This window comes from Siniperca chuatsi, linkage group LG3, assembly GCF_020085105.1.
Source record: "Siniperca chuatsi isolate FFG_IHB_CAS linkage group LG3, ASM2008510v1, whole genome shotgun sequence".
Lineage (NCBI taxonomy): Eukaryota > Metazoa > Chordata > Actinopteri > Centrarchiformes > Sinipercidae > Siniperca > Siniperca chuatsi.
In genome coordinates, this window is record NC_058044.1 from 25,825,542 (window position 1) to 25,850,670 (window position 25,129).

Genomic DNA, 25,129 nt, shown 5'->3' on the forward strand with positions numbered 1-25,129 from the left:
CATGAAACAAGAAAAAAAAAATCATTTGACCTTGATTTGGTGGAGCTGTATCAACGACCTCAGACACAAGATCTTCTCTCTCACACAAAGACAGCACTTAGATCAGTTAGAAAATGAGCTTCAGGGTAAATTCCCTTCATGCTAGCTTAGATAAGGACATAGCAGAAAAAAAGATTTAAAAAGAAGACAGATGCAACATGTTTGCAGGACAATGCCCCATTTATTCTCATCTACACAAAATCAGCTGTCTGGGTCCAAGGCACACAATGGCGTAATATCAAATATATTTTCAACATTGTACTTAACTGTAAACATTTGTTCTAATTTAAGTTTTGGTTTACATCAACATTATAATAATACATTTCATAAATACAGTCAAAGTTGTTTATACTTACATAACGATTAATAGCAGAATTAACTACGAAATACTGCTTGTATGCAATGAGCTGATTACGCAGCAGTTCTGTAGTGTCAGGTTTTATTGTGTGTGTGTGTGCTTTCAGAGAAAACCCGACTTGGCACAGCATGTGAAAAATTGTAGGTATATTTCAATGTGATGCCATGTGTTTATTGACTTGTACATCCACCCACTCCTCTTGTTTGTCCTTAAACTCAAAGTGAAAAAAGCTGGTCATGTGATCTGTCCTGTTGCCGGGTAGATTGTGGTGGCGGTCTGGATGCGGAGGGTGGCACGCTGCAAATTGCCTGGGTGCTGTGGTCTGCTGCCCTCGCCCGATCCTCCAGAAACTTATCAAACTCTGAAAGGGAGAGTTATATAGTTAGAGGTGCATGTGAACACATGAACACATCAGAAGTACGCAAGAATTATGAAACGCTAAAATGGCAGCAATGAACTGGTAGAGAGAAGAAGATACCTTCACTTGACACTCCCTCACTAACTGAAGACTGGTCTTCCTGCATTTCCAAACACAATAAAACACAAAGAGATCATTTCATAATTTGTCACACACCACATTGTTTTTTATTTCAAACCAAGAGTATATAGAAAGACATGCTTTCTCTTACCGTATCACACGATAACCATTTGTCAATATCGTTATGCAGAGAGTTTGTCGCTGGTGGCATCTAAGAGGGAAAGTAATCAAGAGAGGGACAAGGGGACACTGTGTTTTAGTTATATTTACACAATTAGCACTTTACTTTGTACTTTCACAGGAAATATTTTGTTCAAATCCATTTCTGTGTTATGGTGGTATACACACCCCTCCTGTGACCTGCAACCTCGTGTCCAGAGCTCCAGCAAGGCCCTCCACAGCTCCTGGGTCCTCATACCTGACACTGGGGATAGGATGTATTGTAATGAATCAGAATCAGAATTGCTGTGATGTAATGTAGGCTATATTAAACCAGTCTAACAGTCTATTAAAACCATGGCTATTTCCAGCTTTAACAGAGCATACAGACACATAGTTTATTAAAGATAATGTGTGCAGGAACTGATCACTCTAGATATTCAATCATAACAGTGATGTAGAGGGACGAGCAGCTGTCCTTTCTTTTAAAGATCGAACCGTGGACGTTGCAATTATCTGATATGCGCTGTAACCATTAGGCTATGGGGGGCGCCCCAGCCGGCTGCCTTTTACTTCTTATTGGAAAAAGGACCTTTTTGTTTGTGATGCAGTTAAATAAATCCAAATTGCCTACTGAAAACCAAATATAATCACCTTTTCCTCTGCTCAGCCAGGGAGCTGCCTCTCGTCTGGGCAAACATGTCAAACTCCTCCTCCACTTCTGCAAGACAGAAAGTTAACTCATTAAGTCACAACTGAATGAAAAACAACTTCCTCCATCTTGGTGTCTCAATTGCTATTTAATAATAAAATCACAAACATTAACAAAATACGTTAAACAATTCCAACTAATAATACCAGCACAAATGATTAATCAGCTCTCCCACTGTCCCCCACCGTCCACATACAATCTGCAACTTTCACACACATCATATGTTCCAACAGTGCATTTAGGGGATTTCCTCCTCGTCGTCATGTTAGCCATGGTGATGTTTGTTACTGTGCAGCCCTTTTTTGCTTTTGAACATTCCCTGCCCATGTGATGTCCAGCCACAACATGTGATTTCTATCAGATATTCACCAAATTACAAAAGCAAGACTTAAATTTCAAGAATGTTATACGTATGGATTTGGTGTTGCAAGAGTATGCACATATGAAGCAGAAGTCATCCAAAGTTTACTCACTGTGGTTGGGTGATTGCCGTTGATTGGCCAAGGTGCTGACTGCTGGTTGGCTGGTTGCTGTGATGACGGCAGGTCGGCTGAGAGTCGAAGGCTCAGGGCTGAGGTCGATGAGGCTCGGGCTTGTGGTAGAGCTCTGCTAAAGTGAGGACACAACACAGTGAGTGTCACCTAGTGTGAGAGCATATTCTTATAGCAGAAATGAAGAAAAACATTTACACCACAGTTTTCTGACGCATACAGTACTGCATTAATTATTTCATACAAAAGAGAGTCAAGATCTTTCTTACCTGTTGAGTATTTGTAATTTGTGCCTTGTTCAGTCTGTCAAACCTAAAACACAATTACAATACAATGAGTATGAAATTAGCACAAGTAAGATACATACCGCACACTCTTAAACATTATCTTACAAACATAATCCAAAACACAAAGCTAGGCTGCAGCACACCTCTCATAGCGGATGAAGGCGTTGTTAAGGTCATCGTTGACCACGAGCAGCTCTTCAATAAACCCTTCGTCCAGCAGCTGCGGGATGAGCTCCACCACTCGAGTCTGCATGCTCTTACACACTGAGTACAGCTGCTGCTTGGACAGAGGAGGAGAGAGAGATTAATACATTCTCATCGCTAATGACAATCATCATTATTCTTTGATGTTAAATCCAGTCCAAGAGTTATATAATAATCAAATGTATTTTACTTTTTTGGCGTACCCAGTTTGCTTTATCCTGCTTCATCTACTTTTACATCAATCACTGGTTTCCTACAACATTTCCCTACTTTTGACTTGCCAAGTATGACCATAAAAGAATGCAGCATCAGAATAATACAGTCAAACAACAACATGGGACCAGAAATCTTCTTCTCACCAGTAATTGTTTTAAACAGAGCTGAACTGACGGGGCGAATGGGGCAAAGACGTGGCCACAGTAAATGCTGTAGACACACGTTTGTTTCACTATCCCTGTGGGGGACTGTCATTGACATAATGCTTTCCCTAGCTCCTTACCCTAACCATCACAACTAAATGCCTAACCTTAACCCTTAACCCTAACCTTAAGCTAATGGTAACCTGTACCCTAAAGCAAAGTCTTAACCCTCAAAAAGCAGTCTCTTCCCGTGTGGACACTAACCATGAGTTAGTGTGCAAGTCCCCACCGGCATACATGAAACACACCTGTAGCAGCTCCGTGTCATCTTGCTGGCTCTGTCCAGGTATTAGCTCATTCAGCATTTCTGACATCACAGTGAGATTTCCCTTCACGAGCGCCAGCTCACTTCGCAGCTTCTGTCCCTGGATTGGATTTTTTTTTTTTTTTTTTTTTAAATCAACAGAAGTCAAAAGCCACAAAAAATAGTTTATTTCATAGTCATTTTGTTGCTGAGTGCTAAGTGTTAGAGAGATACATTGCTGTTACACTGTATGAAGGCAACATTGACCAATATCAGATACCAGCAACAGCTACATAGAAACAGCCTGTAATACAGTTATATTTCAGTCATTAGCAGGAAAAGCACAGGTGGAACTAATAATATTAACGATGCCTCTGCTCCAACAATTATTGTATTGTAATGAAGGAATTGACAATGTTATTAGTTACACCTGTACTTTGCAAGTCAAAATGTCAGCTCTGACAAGTTTCACATCTTTACCCCGGTCATGTGAATCACAATGGGTGTAATTAGGATTTTTTACACTTTAAATAAAAAGGTTCTTTTATGTCAAAGTGAAAACAAATTGATCTTGAGACTACAAATATCACTAGCTTTGAAAAGTCCATATCAGCCAATCCTAATTTTCTTCACCAGCTCTATGAAGTCATTGACTGAAAGGTGTCTTTAGGCAGCGGTACCTGTTCTGCAGAGATTGAGACCGGTGCCTCAGTGGGCTGGACTGGAGGGGAAGTATTCTGAGTGGGAACACTGGAAGGTGCTTGTGGTTGTGACTGATGTAGGGGAGCAGCGACAGGGGTCGTCTCAGGAGTCTCGTTTTCCGGGATACTCTGCAAGATGAAGGCAGTGAAATTTGTCAGAGAGGTACAGTGTAGAGATATATCTATACGTGCATTTGATGTGGTGTGTTATTTTCAACTTTGTAGACAGTTTCACCCTATTCGGAGTGTGGATGGGGGACAGAGCATCTAGGTCTGTCATGGGGAACTCCAGACCACGTCTTCTCAAGTCATCATATACGTACACCACCCCCGCCAGGGAGGGAGAGCTACGAAACGCATCAGCCCACGACTGGGGATGGGAGGGAGAACATATGACGAAATACAATGAGAATGACTGACTCAGTGTTCAATAACATAGTACACAGGCCAAAACAAAGATTACATGTGAAAATAACAAGAAGACAAGAAAAGCAACAGAAAAGGAATGTCCTTCAGCATTTACAAGCATGACTATCTAATGTTATCAATTCTGCTAGTCTGTGATTACACACTGACTTTGACCAAGTAGCGCAGGAATGTTTGAAGATATTTTAATCACAAAGAACACTAAAAGAGAACACTATTGTACATGTCTGTAGTCATAATAGAGTTCAACTCAAGTCAACTTTAAAAGCTGTGGGATGTCAACACACCACTGAAATCTCTCACAATACAGGTCAAACCGCTTAAAGCAAGCAAAATAAGAATTCTAATAAAATAAAATAAAATTCAGTACAGACTAGAGTGGAAATGATCAACGGAAAATAGATCTGCAACCATTTTAATCATCAATTAATTGTTTCTGTTGTTTTTTTAAGCAAAAATGCCAAAGAATAATTGGTTCTTTGGTTCCAACCTCTCAAATGTAAATATTTGCTGGTTTCCTCGTCTTCTATGGTACTAAATTGAATATCTTTGGGTTTAGGACTGTTGGCCAGAAAAAACAAGCAATTTGAAGACATCACCTTTGGTTTTGGTAAAATGTGATGTGATTAATTGATTATTTAAGAAATTGTCCAGCAGATTAATTGATAATAGAAATACTCATTAGTTGCAGCCCTCGTGCAGTTTCTATCGTATTGCCCTCTGTGGGAGCAACCACATACCTGTATGAGGCTGAGCACCCTGTCATGGAGGGCAGTGGGGGGGTTATATTTGGGCAGAATGGAACGGACCAAAACTGCTTCAACAAACTCCTGCGACGCCACCAGAACGTGGAAGCGATGGCCACAGTTCTTCACACAGGCCTCAAGAACCTGTATGACAGTGATACAAGTTCACAATATTAAAAAAAAAGGTGCAAATGTAATTAAATCTCTGTGATTCAGGTTGCTCCAAAATAAAGCTTTTTCCTCACGTTGTCTTAATACGTACACTAAGACTTCAATGTTGATTTAGCCACTTTGTGTAAGCATACACTTTGAAACCATCTCCTCTAGGCCACCAGCCAATCAGGACAAAGGTCATTACACTCTCACACCCTGCATTCCTCAACTCATGAAAGAATGAATAAAACTCTTGCATACAATGACCAACAGATGATTACTCACAGTAAGAGCCAACATGATCTCTCTGAAGTTCTTGTTTCCTACGATTCTCTTCTTAATAGCTTTGATTGCATCTCTTGGCCTGGGAAAAATAAAAACAAATTTGCATCAGATGACCAGCTGAAAATAAGCAATAATCATTTACAAAAAAAGAAGATAAAAGTATATGGGTATATAAGGATAAAGGTTTTCTGTTGCAGAAGCATTAATGAAGGTAGTTCTTTCATGGCTTCATGGCCCGTGTGTACACTGATAAAGAGATAAAATTAGAGTCACTAATAACTGACTAAAGATCTTTGGGATTTTTGCTGTATACATATAACTACTATAACAAACACGTTGCATTTCAGACATACGCTGACATTCCTCACAGCATTACAAACCAAACAGCAAAACAACTATGAGATTGGCCTTAAGTAGGTCATTTAGTCACAACAAGTTGGATGTAAATTCAAAAGGAACCAACAAAACAATAAAGGAAGTGACAAAGTAAAAAGTAATACAAAAATAAAACATAGAGACCTACATACAGTACAGTGTAATAATTAGGCACAAAGGTATGGTATATGCACCAGATGTGGACAGTTTGTGGCTTCTTGATGAAACCACGTTACTTATGACCCTACCCCTCATCCGTCTCGTTGATGATATCACATATCTCCATGTTGAGCCCCCAGTCCTCCGACTGCAGAGAGCCGCCGGTCGCTCGCTCTGTCAACAGAGAGGGAGTCAGGTGAAGTTACAGTTATACAGTAATACTGATATAGGAACAGATAAATGTCGCAATAACCAGAAGACTGGCAACGGCTGCGCATGTAGATGCAGCGGCCGGTAGCTCCTTCAAACTCCACTAGCTGCACTCTTGTCATCTGTTATTTTTTTCCCGGCTTTATTGCTGAGACATGTATTACCTATGGCAGAAATACAGTGCATCCGGAAAGTATTCACAGCGCTTCACTTTTTCCACATTTTGTTATGTTACAGCCTTATTCCAAAATGGATTAAATTCATTATTTTCCGCAAAATTCTACAAACAATACCCCATAATGACAATGTGAAAGAAGTTAGTTTGAAATCTTTGCAAAAACAAAAAAATCACATGTACATAAGAATTCACAGCCTTTGATCAATACTTTGTTGAAGCACCTTTGGCACCAATTACAGCCTCAAGTCTTTTTGAGTATGATGCTACAAACTTGGCACACCTATTTTTGGGCAGTTTCTCCCATTCTTCTTTGCAGGACCTCTCAAGCTCCATCAGGTTGGATGGGGAGCGTCGGTGCACAGCCATTTTCAGATCTCTCCAGAGATGTTCATTCGGGTTCAAGTCTGGACTCTGGCTGGGCCACTCGAGGACATTCACAGAGTCCCGCAGCCACTCCTTTGTTATCTTGGCTGTGTGTTTAGGGTCGTTGTCCTGTTGGTAGATGAACCTTGGCCGCAGTCTGAGGTCCAGAGCGCTCTGAAGCAGGATTTCATCAAGAATGTCTCTGTACATTGCTGCATTCATCTTTCCCTCGATCCTGACCGGTCTCCCAGTTCCTGCCGCTGAAAAACATCTCCACAGCATGATAGTACCACCACCATGCTTCACTGTAGGGATGGTATTGTCCAGGTGATGAGCGGTGCCTGGTGTCCTCCAGACATGACGCTTGCCATCCAGGCCAAAGAGTTCAATCTTTGTTTCATCAGACCAGATGATTTTGTTTCTCATGGTCTGAGAGTCCTTCAGGTGCCTTTTGGCAAACTCCAGGCGGGCGGTCATGTGCCTTTTACTGAGGAGTGGCTTCCGTCTGGCCCCTTTACCATACAGGCCTGATTGGTGGAGTGCTGCAGAGATGGTTGTTCTTCTGGAAGGTTCTCCTCTCTCCACAGAGAAACACCAGAGCTCTGTCAGAGTGACCATCGGGTTCTTGGTCACCTCCCTGACTAAGGCCCTTCTCCCCCGATTGCTCATTTTGGCCGGGAGCCCAGCTCTAGGAAGAGTCCTGGTGGTTTCAAACTTCTTCCATTTACGGATGATGGAGGTCACTGTGCTCACTTGAACCTTCAAAGCGGCAGAAATTTTTCTGTACCCTTCCCCAGATGTGTGCCTTGATACAATCCTGTCTTCGATGTCTACAGACAATTCCGTGGACTTCATGGCTTGGTTTTTGCTCTGACATGCACTGTTAACTGTGGGACCTTAAATAGACAGCTGTGTGCCTTTTCAAATCATGTCTAATCAACTCAATTTACCACAGGTCAACTTCAATCAAGTTGTAGAAACATCTCAAATATGATCAGTGGAAACAGGATGCAGCTGAGCTCAATTTTGAGTGTCATGGCAAAGGCTGTGAATACTTTTTATTTTTAATAAATTTGCAAAGATTTCAAACAAACTTCTTTCATGTTGTCATTATGGGGTATTGTTTGTAGAATTTTAAGGAAATAATGAATTTAATCCATCTTGGAATAAGGCTGTAACATAACGAACAAAAGTGAAGCGGTGTGAATACTTTCCGGATGCACTGTACATCATTGTCATCATTGGAAAAGGAAGCCGGGGTTTGGATTAAAGAGCAGCGGACCTTGAGTCAATCCCCCAGGCCAGACCAACCGTTGTTTTATTTTATTCTAATATAAATGTAATTATCTGTTATGTTCTATGCATGCAGCATGAAGGGACTATAAACTCATTTCGTTGTACAACCTTGTGTTGTTAAATGATAATAAATTACCTTGTACCCTCTGATATCACAATATCTGGAAGAAAATGGGAAGTCACGCAGGTCATTTTCAGCTGGTCTTTTCAGTTGTATTTCAGAAATCATTCTCAGTCTCTCAGCAAGTTTAGACACAAATGTGTAGCATAATTCACATTAATTAAAACTTAAATAAAAACACCACATGAAAAGACAAAAATGTCAGACAAAAAATAAGATATGTTGCCCAGACACGGCTACATTCAATATAGGAAAGGAGATCACCACATGGTCATATCTGGGTCTGTCTTTAAAAAGTTGGGTTTAAATTAAATCCAAAATGAATTAAATTATTAATTTGGAGTTGTGTTTCTGGCCATCTAACAAAAATAACTCCAATATTCATTCTGATATTGGCCCAGTTTTGGTCGCTGCAAACTCCTAAGAGAAATATCTGGCTCTTTAGCTGCTAAATGCTCCACTATGTTCACAAGCTATTCGCTAACTTTGTCTGTCTGCCGTTTGGTGAGCAGGTGGTGTACAGTCAGTTTTCAGAGCTTTTTTGCTAAAAATAGCTGCCTGCTGTGGCCAATACTACCATAGTATTAAAGTGTGAACCAAAATGGTATAGTTTTGGGGCCATAAAAAAAAACAAAACGTTGAGCTGACAGATGCTAACGCCACGTAGAGCTGAAGAGTTACTGCAGTCTGGTGATATGTTGAGAGTCTGATGATAATTCTCAGTGGGTTTATCACTACAAGAGACACCTTTTCTATTACACAGTCATTTGATCCATTATCCATAAGCTTAGAGCAGGCTGTTAAAACTGTGCCGCTTTAACAATCAAATCTGCTTCTTGAGGATTGCGTGGATGTGGATGGACGGGATTTGACTGAAAATGGCCTCTCTCACAGCATAAGCAAACAAACCCACAATTGTCATCAAATAATGATTCTGATTGGTTGGTGGTAATATCTGCCATCACTTTTATCCAACAAGGCCCCACCCACTTTAAATCAGTGAGAAGAGTACAGACAAAAACACTGAAATCTCTCATGTGACGTAAGTAGTAACCTCCAGATAATAGTGTTTTTATAGGAACTCATTGTTTATAGTAATAAGCTGATTGAGAAAATGGGGTTTCAGCTCAAACATGTATTTCCCTCCAAACTATTTGTCAAAGCCAGCTTTCTTTGCACTCCACCCCTCAAAGGGTACTTATAAGTCCCTAAATCTCCTTCATTCCTTTCCACCAACACTCCACCAAACCCTCACCCATGCCTTTTTCAATCCCATTTTACTCCCTTCCCCTCCTTCCCTCTCCTCCCTCCCTAGCTCCCTCCACTTCATGTGACTGTCAGCTGCTTCTGTTCTCGATCGCCGCAGAAATAGCTGAAGCCTCTTTGACATTTATGTGTGAGAAAGTGAGTGGGTGAGATAAGAGGAAGAAAGGCTTGAGATGGGTGTGAAACATTTTCTCACTACTCATGACGTTTCGACATGTCGTGATTACACATCTTTCCGGGCCTCAACAGCTGGCCTCTAGCCTTTTTGTGGATGTGCTGGCTTTACAGTATTTCAGTGGTCTGACAAAAAGAAGCAATCTGCTGCCATTATGAGTAAATAGGCTACTGCTGCCTTAAAAGTTGTGTAAAATGCCATATGCTTGTTGAAGAGGCTCAGTAACACTTGTGCATAAGGTGTGAAACTGTAGCTCGAAAAAATAAACAGTAATTAAGGAAGTGAGACGAAACATCCAGTGCCTCCCTAATTCGCCAAATTAGTTGTCGCTTAAATTACAGCAACCAATCGCACAGAAGATTGAGGGGAATGAGTCCCGCCTCTGTTGCGCCATTGGCTCTAAAGACTTCTTTTTATGTTTCTGTCAAGTTTGGAGTTCATTATTAATCATTCATATTCATTATAAGAATATGAAAACCGAGATTAAAAGTGTTGTTAAGTTGGTTTACGTCCCTGGCAGTTTGGTTATAAAATGCTGAAACATGTTACTGATTATATAAATTAAATGGTGTCAAACTGGCGGCGAACAATTCCTAGCATATATTCCGTTAACGTTAGTTTCAAAAGCGGCTGCGACTTACCGATTCTCTGACCGACGGGCGTTGAAAAGGGGTTTCCTATGAGAAACTCCATTTTCTCCCCGAGCGAAAACATCCTCGACAATTACAAGCATCCACTCTGTATTAAAATGATTTGGCAAATGCTGAGCTCAAGACTGCGTTGTTTCCTTTTGCTTTCAGTGTCAGCCGCTGCCTCAGAAGCGCACGGGCTCTCTGAGTGGTCACGTGAAAACACACACACAGAGGCAGGAAACAGCCGACATCAACACAGAGGCAGACAGCTGCTTAATCACATGTTCAACGACGCCGTTTGAAAACTAATATTCAAAAAAAGACACTTGATTTTTAGTTGCAGGTCACAGTCCATAAAACATTAAACTCTCAGAAGCATTCAGGAATTTCAAAAAATAATGTTTTTTTTCAAGTAGCCTATAGTCGTGGACCACAGCCATTCAGCGGTGGAAGAAGTACTTACACTTAGTAGTACTTTTACTTAAGTAAAAGTAGTAATATCGCAGCTCTGTTACAAGTAATAGCCTAGTCCTCCACTCAAAATCTTACTTTAGTAAAAGAATGTAAGTATTATCAACAAAATGTAAAAGTTGGCTCCTCATTTTGCAGACTGGCCCCTTTCAGAGTGGTATTATTTAATTTATGCTATTGGTAGTGGTGGAAGAAGTATTGAGTATTTTACTTAAAGAAAAATAGCATGCCAATGAAAAAAAAAAACTTAATTAAAAGTAAAAAGTCCTACATTCATGCATCTGTACTGTACCTGTACAAATACTATATATACTATTAGGTAGTTTAATCTACAATGCATGTTTTGTAAACTGACCATGGGTTTTACATCTAAAATCTTGATCTGAAAAGTACCTAGTAATTATAACTGTCAGATAAATGTACTGGACTAAAAAGTACAATATTTCCCTCTTAAAGTACAAGTAAAAAGTAGCATAAAATTGAAATACCTAAGTAAATTACAAGTACCTCAAAACTGTACTTAAATACAGTACTTTAGTAATACTTAGTACTTAGTAGTAATAATCCAATAACCAGTGGTTGAATACAACTGACACAATCAGAATCAGAAATACTTTATTGATCCCCGAGGGAACTCTTTTGCTACAATAATATGTAAGAAGCATGTTAATGTTGTGGTGGAGTTAATAGTAACTACTGATTGGCAGTTTGATCTCTAGTACTTCACATTTAAATGTATACACTGATTGTACAGTAAATTCATGTCAAATCTTAATCTGCAAAGTAACTACAAAGTTTTGCAAAATTGTAACTAAAAACTGATCTGCTGATCTGCTCTCTCAGCTTTAAAAGATTAGGTTGCAAGGAAACCTTCAAAAGGTCATTATTAGCTGGCGGGCCTATATATTACATTTCTTTGACCAATATGAAACCTAATACCTTGTCACAGATAATATGTGCAGGTTGTGTTTTTGTGTACATAGCTACAGTACAGCTACTAACACTAACTTACAGCAACCCAAGACAGTGTATGAAGATTTTTGTTAATTAGGCTATCATCCTTTTCACCTTTCCCATTATCTCTTATTTAAAGGTTCAATGAGATTTCAGCCTGGGTTTCACTGTACCTAATGTTCTCATCTACAGTGTGTACACTTTTGTAATTCTGTACAGTCTTACCTTACAACAAAAATCTTCACAGAAATCTTATGAAATGGATTATGAAATGGTGTGTTGTGGTCTTTCTCAGTGGATCCTTGGCATGAACAAGTTTAGCAACCTCTGGTTTAGCGTGGCAGGCCTGGAAACTTGATAGTGATGAATATTCAGTTATATTATATTATTATATTAGACCATGAAACTGTTTTGAAAGTTCACATTGTATGTAAACATTACCAATTTTCTTATCTTTACTTTGATCCTCAGAACTGTCATCAAAGTGAGTTCCTTTGTGAATTTGAGGAGGATAAGCTCCAGAAAACCATTAACACATTTAACTATTTCATGTCACTAGTTTCCAGCTTTAGGACAGACTCTCTCTGTGAATCAGCCTTGGGAGTCAGTCTGTCCAAGATCACTGTGGTAAAAATGTTAATTTCACATGTATTTCCATTCAGGATGGAGATTTTTTCCCCCCAAGGTTTATGACGCCATCATCTGGGATCTCTTTTTTTCTGATTTCTAAATAGTTTCTCCTGCTGCTAAACATCTGAGATGAGATAATAAGATTTGATTTATATATGAAAACAAGATAAATATTCTGGCAGGAATATGCTGCTTGAACACGGTCCACACCAGTAACATTTCCTGCTGAAACAAAGTGGGATGAAACAGAACTTTCCTAGCTTCCCTTTTTTCCATGTAATTAAAATCACACAAACATATTTTTCAGATTGTCTTAGATTACTGCTGTTGCAATGATATATTTAATGTAAGAATCATAATCATAAATGGTGACAAAAATTCACACTTCATCTTTACTCAGCTTAGTAGGCCATAGGACCAGTGAAAGAATAACAGCCCCTATACATGCAAAAGTAGAGATCGATATGAATAATATGCAGATGAGGGGTAGGTGTTTACTGTGGTTAGTTTGTTGAAATTCCACAACCATCACCTGAGACTATATGTGATTTGGGAAGTTCTGGCTTATGTCTGCAGCACCACCTAGTGTCCTAAATGTAGGCTGCATTACAACAGAAAGGAAGAACAGAAAGTCCAGTTTACACTGTGCAGACAACTAACACCTGGATTACTGGGACACAAAAGACAAAATCTGAATATGAGACAAGTTTAAGTTGTAGTTGTAGTTAAATTGTTTAAGTGTAGGGGAGTAGAAGTATACACTGGCATGAAAAGAAAATACTCAAGTACAAGTACCTCAGATTTGTACTGAATTACAGTGCTTAAGTAAATGTACTTGGTTACATTCCACCACTACATCCCAGTTGACCATGTTTATTATTGCCGATACATAGTTTCATGTACACAACACAGGACTGACCTGAGAACTAAATGTAACAGGGTGTGCAAATGACATACATTTAGCTGCAAGGATTTGCATTTATTATCCATACATTTATATATATATAGGCTATATATATCCTTATCGTTATCTACTTATATGTAAGCATACTTTTGTCAAAACCTGTCAAAAAGTATTTTAAAGGTTATGTTGATATAATTTTTATGTAGACAACTATTTAAAAAATAATAATACATCCGCAGAGCTTTTAGAGAGGTGCAGAATAAAAGTATCACTTTTCCATTTTTAAAATTTTGACGGGTCCAAAATTAATGTTTTGTTTGTTTCTGTGTGAGATGTCTGACAATTAGTTCCTGCTTCTAACAAGTCTTGTGAGCCAATAGTATAACGACGTTGGTATCACGTGGTATAGTTAGTGTGGAAAAAACGGACACTGAAGTTAGCACATTAGCTATCTTAGCCTAATCGTCCATTAAAGTTATGCATATTTAAACAAAATAAACAACAACTACCAACAGGCATAGTCCTTAAAACCTTAACTAATGTGTTGTCACCGTTTAGATTGTCAAAATTAGAAAAATAACAGCTTCAATCCCTAAAGAGCTACGTTAGCTTTAGTGACGGTTGCGTCCAGTTACCTACCGTTATGCTGTGTTCACACTACCGGAGACAAACCATCAGGCTACATGTCATTTTCAATGGAAGCCGGCGACATGAAGCTACAAACTGACTCCGACACTTGTCGCTGGGTGACAGGCGTGACACAATGAAAGGTGGCTCCAATGACACGGTTTAGCGTCCACCAAGCATCTGATTTTGTTTCACCGGTCCCACTCTGTTCTGTGCTGTCTAAAGAAATGGAAGAAAAAAGTATTTTTACTGTTGCTGAGGCTGGCTACCGGAGCACCAGGTATGTAACGTGTATTTTTAAATGCACAATGCCTAGCTAGCTGTGGTACTGTGTTATTTAGCTACGTTTGGTGAAACTATGCTAGTCAACGAGCGACTGAGCAAAACTTCAACGGCGACGCAGCGACATTGCAGCTGGCCACACGTGGCCGTTTTGTAGGTTTGGCGCTGGTAGTCTGATCACACCATGAGTCTCACTCCACTCGACCATGAAATATGCGAGTTGTGCAACGAACCGGCAACCACTGGAATAAAATGGGGGGCGCGTCATCTAGTGGCTGGATGTTGTCAAAGTTATCAATAGCACCTTTAATATAAAGGCAATCTGCATGACTGATGAATATGTTTCTTTGTATTTATGCGTTATCACCACTAGGTGGCAGCATTGAATCTACAGTATACAGACCATGTGTGATACTATCTGTCTAGCAGTGTGTTTTTTTTTTTTTTTGTTGTTCCAGACAAACAACCCCACAATAACAACGAAGATCCCATGTACTGACAGACCATGGACAGCGGTGTATTACTGAAGCGGTGAAATAATTACAAGTTGATACACAGACCGTGTCTTGGGTGGGAATCCCCACCGATGTAATCTTCACTGAGTTAGGAGTTATAGTATAAGTAATAGCACCTACTTGTCTAAGTTGCATCCATACCCTTTGCCTCTGATGAGGAAAATACCTTAAACAGAAAGATCTTAGTCATTTTTTTAAATTTAATTTCATTCTTCCTGCTTTCTAAAACACATGTCCAGCAGCAAAACATGGAAAGATATAGAACATGTTTTGACTGATCCAGTAACTTGACACATCCTGTGTTAATAAAATCAGTGAGGATGTGAAGATGAAAGTTGGTGACCTTTGACCTTTGAGTTCCTCAATTCCCTGGTCCACAGATACCCTCAGGCCTCCCTGACCATAGTCGCAAAATGAAAAGTGAAAGTGCTATTTATTGTTTGGTCTCAATTATCACATTTCTGAATCTCTAAACCTTTTTCAAAAACATGAAGTTACAGCTTCCACAGCATCTTAGAAGGCACACAACTTCTCTCCTCTCTTTTAGTTTTTTGACAGACACACGGCTCTTCTCAAAGCATTGTGGGTTCAGATTAAAAAGCCCAGAGGGATGCTGGGTCACAGTGTGGCCATGAGGAGGAGAAACCCAGTGTCTTATCTCTTTTCTCCAGGCTGTACGACTCAGCATAATAAACAACTTAAAACCCTCACACCATTGTTCGCACAATAAGAGGTCTGTATCGGGCCTCCATGGCCAATGGCATTCATGTTTCCTAACAATACATTAGCCAGCAGCGCATGGAACAGCTGTATAGCAGGAAATCGTGTAGAGGAAAAGTTGATTAATTAGTATGTTCATTCATGTTTGGATAAAAAGCCATTTTAGAATGCTTATTTAAAGGAAACATCTCTCTTTTCTAGATGTTTCCAGTAGGCTCTCGCTCATGTGGTCGAGGAGAATATTATGCATGAGGGAAACTTGTAGAAAACCACACACATAAGCACGTTTTAATCCAAAACTGCCACACAATAAATGTCATAACCATCCATAATTTCAGGAGACTAAGCCTAGGAAATTGTATGTACGAATGCACTTGTGTGTGTGAATGTGTGTGTGGTTGCACTGGTTGTAAATTGATCCCTCCTACTCTCGCTAGTTCGTTGTGCAGAGGAGGGGCGAGGAGGAGGGGGAGGGAGGAGGAGGAGGAGGAGGAGGAGGGGGGAGCCGAAGCAGGAAGGAAGGCAGGCAGAGAGGGAAGGGAGGCAGGCTGTGAATGCTAACAAGCCCCGTCGTAATCATACAGCTCCGTAGGTAGGGTTTGATAAAACGTCTTGCAATGGAGAGGAACGACGACCACTATTAAACACCTACTATGCGCCAGTGCCGCGTTCGCCCTGTGCGCGTGCAGCAGCCTCACCGTAGTCGGCACGTTTGATCAGAAAAACCGTCTTTTTCCGCTGAGTGAAATGTATCGCGACTGCTCGGGATTCACATTCTGACAATGGAGATTGAAAATATCGTGGCCAACACGGTTCTCCTGAAGGCAAGAGAAGGTAAGCACCGCTAAATGGCTAAAAGAAAAAAAAAATAAATGTATTTTTTTTTCTTCCCCACCTCAACGTCATGGTCATAGACGAGCCTGAGCTTTCGGCTGTCCTCCTTGGGATTTATGCTTTCTCTGTCTCCCATCCCTGTGCAGCGCTTTGTCTCCGGGCAAACACCGAACATATACCGTTGAAATCAGCTGTTTGTACGCTAACAACACACATATTTACCGGGCAGGTTAACATAAGGCCCAGCAGGCTGGAGATGAACAACGCAGGGAGTGTTTGCAGCATCGCGCTTAGATGGCAGCGTTACATTAGAGGCTGTCGAGCAAATTTTTTCACACGAGCACCAGTGGTTTTGTGGATATTTACAATTTGCGATGACATAACGGTTATTTAATGGTATTCACGTTAGATGGTATTGAGTGGACCAAGATATAGCTGCGCAGTGGGGCTCTGCGCCTCAGTACAGCCTCCTTCCTACCTGTCATTGTAGGTTTCGGTGTGTTTAAAGCCCAATTAGGAATGTAAAGTATACGTGTGGTATTATTTGACTCAAAAATATGCATTGCCGGTTGGTTGTTGATTAGGAGCTACTGTGAGGGAGGAATGATATTATAGAGGAGGTTTTCGATGCACTGGGAGACTGGAAGAAGGCCCACCGTACCCCGGCGGCCCAGGTGCTATAAGCCCCGGGTGTGCACGCTGCTCAGTGGGGCCGGTGATCCCGCGGCACCTGGAGGTGGAAAAGAGGCGCGTATCCATCTGTTTTCCAGGAGACGGCAGAGCCGAGAGGCTACTTTGTCGCCAGCGAGTGAGTGGCTGATGGTGTGCGAATAAAATGGATCAACTTGCACAACATCCTCTGAGGCCATAGACCCTGCTGCTGGTGTCCAATCCGACTGGAAGAGAAGAAAAAAAACACACAAGTGGAAACCCTTGAGCAGTAATAACACCTTTTTACCCTCCTCTGGCAGCTGATACAGTGTACACCCACCCTGCGCCCACTCACTGCACTCTAGTAGATCGAGAAGTGGCCAATGGTATGCCACTAGCGGTTCATCGGCATATGCCGGTCCCTAGACTGATATGCCGCTCGTGTTCCACCGGCACATACCGTTTCCTAACGGCAGGTGCCGCTTGAAAGTGATAGGCCACTGTCAGACTGTCACACAGTACCGCCCACCGATGCATATGCAAATATAATGAGGCTGAGCTAGTTTTACGACAAGTGCTGCCGTAAATGTTCGTTTTTTTCCGTCTTTATTGACAATCTAGCCCAACAGGGATGCTGTAAATATAGGAAAGTAAAAGTTCTTCTCATCCGTTCTGCTGTTGGGATATGTGCTGATGCTTTTGAAATGACAGTAAAGTAAATATATCCATGCCGATGTACCCAAAGCTAATATTAGAGCGAGCCTTAGCTAACATGGCTGCTGTTAGCCTAGCCACCATAGCCAGTCTGACTAATTCATAACAGAAATTTTGAACCAACTAACCAAATCATACTTGTATTATTTTTAGTATGTTTAATGTATTAGAAGGACACGATCAAACACTAGGCTACATCATGTAAAACTCGATGTCGCAGAACATTAACCAGGCATAGGCCTATGTCTGGAATATTATTTATTATTCACCATAAATACTTGAATGAGTAACCGGTTGCGTAGATGTGATTGGCATAGACATCGGGGTATTTTCTCACTATGATCTATCTTTGGATAGTCTGAAATGACAATGTGTGTATGCAATCAGAAATCAGAAATACTTTATTGATCCCCGAGGGGAAACTCTTCTGTTACAGCTGCTCACTATCACGTCAGGGCACACAGGGATAGAAGTTCTAAGCAAAATCAGAATATAATACACTATAATACAGCTAAGATAAATTTGCTTACCAGATGTCTATGTAGTGCCCCCTCCTGGCAGATATAGGAACCTGCCTCTGCAGATTCACACCAATGTTGGAATTTACAGTAAAACGAAATCAGGTGCGGTCAGTTAATTACTTCCACGACATAAAGGCTGTCCTCTCTGAGCTGCACGTGAGCACTGACAAAACTGTAGGATGGGATACTTCCCACTAGTACTAGCTAGCTACCCTCCAAGAAATAGGAAAGAAACAGAATTGCTTATTTGAAAACGTTACTAAATAACTGATTATCTGAATTGCAAAACTAACGCGTTATGTTACTTGTTACAACAAAAAAGTAATCTGAGTACTCCAATGCATTACTTTGTAGCTCGTTACCCCCAACACTGATCAGGTACATCAATACATACACACATTGTCATTTCAGACTATTCAAAGATAGATCATAGTGACAAAATACCCTGACGTCTTTGCCAATCATATCTATCTAAAACACATATCCCAACAGCACAGATGAGAAAAACGTATACATTCCTATATTTACGGCGCTGTGTTGGGCTACATTGTCAATAAAGACAGAAAAAAATTTACGGCAGCACTTGTCGTAAAACTAGCTCAACCTCATTATATTTGCATATGCATCGGTGGGCGGTACTGGTGTGACAGTCTGACAGTGGCCTATCACTTTCAAGCGGCACCTGCCGTTAGGAAACGGTATGTGCCGGTGGAACACGAGCGGCATATCAGTCTAGGGACCGGCATATGCCGATGAACCGCTAGTGGCATACCATTGGCCACTTCTCGATCTACTAGAGTGCAGTGAGTGGGCGCAGGGTGGGTGTACACTGTATCAGCTGCCAGAGGAGGGTAAAAAGGTGTTATTACTGCTCAAGGGTTTCCACTTGTGTGTTTTTTTTCTTCTCTTCCAGTCGGATTGGACACCAGCAGCAGGGTCTATGGCCTCAGAGGATGTTGTGCAAGTTGATCCATTACATAGTACATGGCTTGGGTGTCGTGGTTCAGTGTGCGTATACAGAGGCCTTCCCTGCTTATGGTTTGCATTATATTCGGAGTGCGTTTCAGTTCAAGACTAAACACCAACACTGCTGTGAAATGGATTATCCACAGCAGCAGTGAATCCATTTCATAGCAGCAGCTGCTCCTTATGAGGCAGCAGGCTTTCCTTTACCTGCCGTTAAATGGTGCTTAGCATTGTCAAGAGTGTGACCCCGTGGGGTTATTGTACTCCGATTGGATCTACAGGCTCAATACCTATCAGTGTCCTCAGTTTTATATCACCAGAGGCTCCAAAAGGCCCTCAGTGATAAGTGTGAGTGCATGAACCAGAGAGTGGAAGGAATCTGGTATGTCTCAATATGTTGCCCAAGTTTCACCATGTTATACTTGGCTTCAAAGGTAAGATTTGTGATGAAACATTTGTTAATTAATCAATTGGTCATTTGACAGAAAATTGATATTGTGAATTTTACAATTATAAATAATTATTTAGTCGTTAATTAAGTTAAAATACTAAACAGCTAATTGTTCTCATACCTTATTTTTCTATGTTGTATACAATTCAACAAAAAATAAATAAAATCAATAGATTTATCAATAAAGAAAACAGTCAGTACCTGCAGTCTTAATAAGGCTTTTTGATATAGTTGGTATTGCATGGACCCTCCTCTGCCACTTAAAACATGTTGAGTATATAATTTTTTTTTTTTATATTTCTCCCTGCTATACCATTCACTGTGTTAATTAGCACTCAGATTAAAACAGCTAATTGCTCCCAATTTATCCCTTTAAGGTGCACAGGAGACTAATTTGATTTTAATTAGCCTTTCCAGAGGTGGGTGTTTGCAGCTGTCAAAGTGTTTCAGTATGTCACAGTGACAGTTGTCAACACTGGCAGTATCAGTTGTGGAGCAAAACCCCACCTTTTTAAACACACAAATTCAGACAGAAAACTGCTGCTGTGGATCAGAGATCAGCTGCCTTTTTTTTTATTCAAGAGTTTCTCTTTGATCACCTTCATGCTACATGGCATCAAAGCCTCTGCACACAGAACGGTGCAGGGAGGCCGTCTACCAGCTGCATGAGCTTGGGTCCAAGCCACTGAGTCAGCGAGAGTTTCATAGTTTCAACAATCATAGGTTTTGTTTGTTTGCCGATATTGAGCATTCTCCACCCCAGAATTAACTCTTGATTAATAAGGTCATCCTACACGTCCTATTAGTGCCTAGAAAACTTTTGAGTCTGGTCACAAGATGCTCATAACCGTTGACTTTGGTTAACGTTAACTCACCTGCTGATGTGAAACTGGGTGGCCACAGTGAGAAGCGTTGTGACAGGGTGTGTCCAGTTTGCCACAGTTGAAATGACACGTCAAGGGAAGTGGTTTGGTGTTGTAGAGATGACACTGCTTCTGCCACTCCCCACCCCTGCCTCTGTGAAAGTTATACATACATTTGGTACAAAATGGGGAAAGGAAATCCACCACATTTACAGCATTTAGATGTTTCCTTTGCCTTAGGGCCGCTCATACTGCAAGAGATGACAGTTGCATGACGTGACAGCATTCTACAGTCAGAGAAAGTAATTGCTATAGCTCCCCTGAGAATATATTGGAAAATTTTGGGAATGGTGTTTTTGAGAATACCAAGAGGATAACTTTTGGCATAGATGCAGCCCACAGTTTATGTGGATGTAAAAGCTCAGCCAAGCATTAGTTATTTTCAACACAGCGGAATGATTCCACATGGTCTCATACAGTATAAGATCAGAAGTATCTCATCAGTAATTGACAGTCTAAACCCTTTTCACGTTAATTAGTACTCATATTCAATATTTACCTATGAATTTTAGAATCTGACTTATATATTGGAGGGCCTGCGTTGGTGGCTAATATTGTTTTATCACAGACTGTACTGGTGCATATATTGGCTGATATTCACAGAAAACTTGTAGTACATAATGCAGTTAAAAGCACTTGAGATAATTTAGAAACGGTGTTATCATAGTTTGTCCCGCAGACTCCACTGTTTACAATAGTTTGCGACACCTGAGTTGGCAGAGCACCCTATCATAGCGGAGCAGATGGTGGTGTGAAGTCTGTGGAGAAAACCGATGTTTACTCTTAAGCTGTAAAATATCCTGCCTCCATTACACATATTTGTCAGAGCTCTTTAATAGCCAAACTGGAGGGTGCTTTCAATCAATTTCACATAAAAAAAAGATGGTTTATATGAAACGGGAAACAATTTTTCATACAAACTGACATGTTTCTTGTAGCTGAATATACCGTTGTATCCCAATTAGGAAGCAAGCTGTGCTGAATAGCCACTGGAACATTTATGCGAGACATATTTTTCCTCTTTTGGACCTGAAAAGTCAACAGATATTAACCCTAATCTTAACCATGATGCTGTAAACAATTAAAACATTGCTGAACTTGTAAATTTCTTCGAGAAATCCACCCCTGAATGTTCTGGCATTGTTAGAAATCAGCAGTCTGCACGTTGCAGGAATTATTTTGTGAAACTGTTGCAATTTTTCCTTCTGGGCATGACAGATGACAACTATGTTATATAAATTGATAATAAATTAAAACAACTAAAACATAGAATTTAACTATTTTTAACTAGACATTTGGGCTTTAGTACAATGTGTCTGTATTATATGATCTGCTGAAAGATAATGTCTTAAACTATTAAGGCTTTAGCACTCACTGTATTGCACACTGCTTTGTTTTGAGTGAAGATGTACCACCTAGGCAAGAAGAGGATCTGGGTATTGTAGTTTTGTAGGGGACCTAGCACCTGAGGAATTATTAGATTGGACGTACTGACAAAATCAGGTCAGTTGGTTAGTCAGATTTAATGATATCTGTATGTTTGCATTCTCAAAGGACATTTCCCAGAATGCCCTTTGAGAGCCGATGTTTACTTGTTGCATTCAGCTGTGAGTTATAAATATAGTAGGTGTAGAGAGCAGTGGTGGGTGCATGGTCAGAGCATAACAGAAAGAGCTCTTCCAGTTGGGAAAAGTTAGTTGCACCCCATAGTCAAAACACAACATGTCGGATGTCTGCAATGCATTCTGGTCTATTGAGGTTTACTGTAAGTTAAAAACCTGGTTTCTGCTCAAAGTTTGTAAAATTTCAAATGTGAAGTGCTGTCACCAAAACCTGAAGACTTGATGTTTCCTTAGCTTAAAAAAAATCTGTAATTAAGCTTTAATATAGCTGCACTGGTGATGTATTGATGTGACTTTAAGTTTTCTGCATTTGGGAATAGGCAACATGCGCTATGCAGAAGTACACAATTGCCTCAAAAATGTTGTTGGATGAAATCAAAATTTTAATTTTGACTTGAGAAAAATAGCCAGCTTCAGTGAAAAACTGGTGAACCATCATTTTATGGCTGTCACTGACTTTGGTCTGAGTTCATAAGATTCTTCTGTGCTAAGAAACAAAGAAAATATCCAAAGGGCAGAGAGGAACAGTTATTACTCTTTAATACAAACTTGTATGCAACAGGGACATGAACATATATTCACCACTTATTACATTTCCACACATATATTTTCATATTCAAATGTAAAGAGTGACTAGACATAAAGGGCATTTCACCCCTCTTAATTCTCTTCCTGGAATCAAATTTCACTAGATCTTTTTCTGCTGTTCATTCCTACTGTCTTCATAAAAAGGAAGGAATGTGGACAGTCCAGTGCTCACATTCCTCTGACAAACAGAAGAAACTTTAATCCTGCTCAAATAACTCATTTCCACCTTACAAGTTGGAAGCTTTAATTTATTTATTTATTTATTTTTGCCAAAGAACATTACAGATGTAATTGGCTATTCCTCTGCTGTTGGTGTCACCAACCTCTCTCTGGCCCCTCTCCACCACCCTTCAAATTGTAGGCTAGCAGGTCCTCTCAGACCACTTGTGAGGGTTTGCCTCTGACGTTAGCCAGCGTAGCTTTATTAGCTTTGTGGTCATAGCTGGGCTAACACTTGTTGTCATCACTCTGGGGTGTTTCCTCCAGCTGAGGCTCATAAAACACTTTGCTTTGTGACTGTCCCTTGATGTGGGACTCATTTTACAGTTATTACACCCACAAATGGGCTGTGTGGACAACGAGATGCAGTGTGTTGCGTATGGAGCTCTGCTGCATGGCGCTGGCAGCAACACTTAGCTGGGTGGCTACTGGGATGTTCATTAGCACAATTTCTTGGCAAGCTGACTAAGCATGAAGAGGCACTCTTTGAGGCACTTTGTGAACATCATAGGACGTTGTTCCAGCTGCCTTATTAAATGTTAAACAGGCGTTCTTCCTATGAGAACTCAGCTGTCAGCCTGATTTTAAAAATGTTGAGTGTATTTACAAGTTCTTATGGTTCAAATAAAGATTTAGTTTCTCTAAAAAGAGTTTTTAGAGGTCTGGCAGAGTCAAAGTCTTAAAGCAAGTGTATTAAATGTCAAAGGCCCTTCATGCTTTATCACTTTGCCTTTTTAAAACATTCCTGGAGTCACAATTTTGGTGTCTGCCCTTGGTCAAATTTAATGTTGGTCCTGCCTTCAAATATGACTTGAAGGTGTTGTCTTATCAAAGATAATCCTCAAGGTGTAATATGTGCTATGTGTTCCAGACCCAAGGGCTCAATGCTGGAGAGGTGTTCCTGCTCTTTCAGTGTGGCCATGAAATTAACCAGTGGGCCCTTCATCTGAGAGACAGCTGTAGATAACATATAGATGATTAACCTTTCAGTTTGTCCTCTTACACACTCTAGCTCAAGTTTAGTCTCACCATGTTCCCTCGCCGTCCTTCCCTCCCCCTTCTCCCTCAAGACACTGGGAAAACAAGGGTCAGTTTTCAAGCACGTCTCGGCTAGATTTAATGGAATATCTTGAACACAGAGAGATGGGGCAGAGGAAGGGAAGGTCTTGCAAAACACCACAGCACGCTGCTGGAATGAGCATGAGCGTATGCTTATGTGCAACGTGTGTGTGTGTGTGTGTGTGTGTTTGTCTTTTCTCCTCATGTGAAAAACTGCATGTCCTACCTCGTGTGAGACCTACTGTCCCCCTTGCCGTCTTGCTTGTTTGTTGTGATGTCCTGGAATTTACTTGGATGTTGTAATGTAGTTCATTTTTTTTTGCATTTTGGAGCGGGGGTTAACAAAGGCATAACGAGAGAAGGAAACTGTTTATATGGGGGAGGGGAGAAAGAGGCTGAAGTCAGAGAGAGGAGGAAGGGAAGGGGGCATGTGAGAGAGGTGAGGATTAGAGGAGAGCAGTGCTGCCTGATATTCACATGTTTCTCTTTTTTCCTCTCTCTCTCTGCTGATGTGTCTTTTCAGTGCGAGTATACAAACGGATTACCTTATGCAAACACCGCGCCTTTGCTTTGAATAGGCAACACAGATACTCGCAGCTAATGTTTTCCTTATCAGGGGCTACTCCAGCCAATCACACACTGTATGGGAGAGCGACTGGGAAAGCAACAGGCCATTCATTTATCATGTCTGGGCTCCATTGTGCCTGTGTGCGTGTGCATGCTGATATTACAATGGGCCTAAACTATGCGTGACCCTCTCTCATTTCCTACCATTTAAGTCATGTTTTTGGCAGAATACCGCAGCCGTCCGATCTCGAACCTCCACCTATGTGACTGCTGCAGGGTGGGGGTCAGATCTGACGAGGCATAGGCTGGTACCAAATATTCAGGGTACGATTGCCTTGGCCAAAAATATCTTGGTAAACATTGTTATCAGTGTTTTGAAAGTTAGAAAAATGCTGTTAGTACCAAAACGTAGTGGAGTTACTTAACAGCATGTT

At 40.7% G+C, this 25,129-nt stretch overlaps 2 protein-coding genes and 1 long non-coding RNA gene across 7 annotated transcripts in view; 2 read left to right on the forward strand and 1 right to left on the reverse strand.

Annotated features, from left to right (window-relative positions):
- Positions 1-198: 198 nt before the first annotated feature.
- On the reverse strand, positions 199-14,224 carry LOC122873376 (target of Myb protein 1-like). Of its 4 annotated transcripts, XM_044190019.1 has the most exons (16): positions 10,487-10,835; positions 8,420-8,444; positions 6,326-6,410; positions 5,703-5,781; positions 5,259-5,408; positions 4,328-4,462; positions 4,072-4,221; positions 3,396-3,512; positions 2,668-2,801; positions 2,507-2,549; positions 2,220-2,355; positions 1,689-1,755; positions 1,224-1,299; positions 1,027-1,086; positions 876-915; positions 199-758 (listed from the first exon to the last, which is right to left on the reverse strand). In XM_044190019.1, the coding sequence occupies exons 3-16, from the start codon at positions 6,361-6,363 to the stop codon at positions 613-615; spliced, it is 1,371 nt and encodes a 456-aa protein (XP_044045954.1). In that variant the 5' UTR covers positions 6,364-6,410; positions 8,420-8,444; positions 10,487-10,835; the 3' UTR covers positions 199-612. The 4 variants fall into 4 exon arrangements, with proteins under 4 accessions (XP_044045954.1, XP_044045955.1, XP_044045953.1 ...); XM_044190020.1 differs by lacking the exons at positions 8,420-8,444; positions 10,487-10,835 and adding an exon at positions 14,076-14,224; XM_044190018.1 differs by lacking the exon at positions 8,420-8,444 and having other exon boundaries at positions 2,220-2,352; positions 10,487-10,836.
- LOC122873379 lies at positions 14,207-15,194 on the forward strand. The gene is made up of 2 exons (XR_006377429.1): positions 14,207-14,343; positions 14,804-15,194. It is a non-coding gene; the product is annotated as an uncharacterized LOC122873379 (long non-coding RNA).
- An 866-nt stretch (positions 15,195-16,060) lies between these two features.
- grk4 (G protein-coupled receptor kinase 4) overlaps positions 16,061-25,129 on the forward strand; it is a 42,532-nt gene continuing 33,463 nt past the window's right edge. The window contains exon 1 of one of the 2 annotated variants that reach the window (XM_044190532.1): positions 16,061-16,414. In XM_044190532.1, the coding sequence (XP_044046467.1) occupies positions 16,363-16,414 (52 nt within the window). In that variant the 5' untranslated portion in view covers positions 16,061-16,362. The remainder of the gene's footprint in view (positions 16,415-25,129) is intronic. The other variant, XM_044190531.1, reaches the window with a different exon arrangement.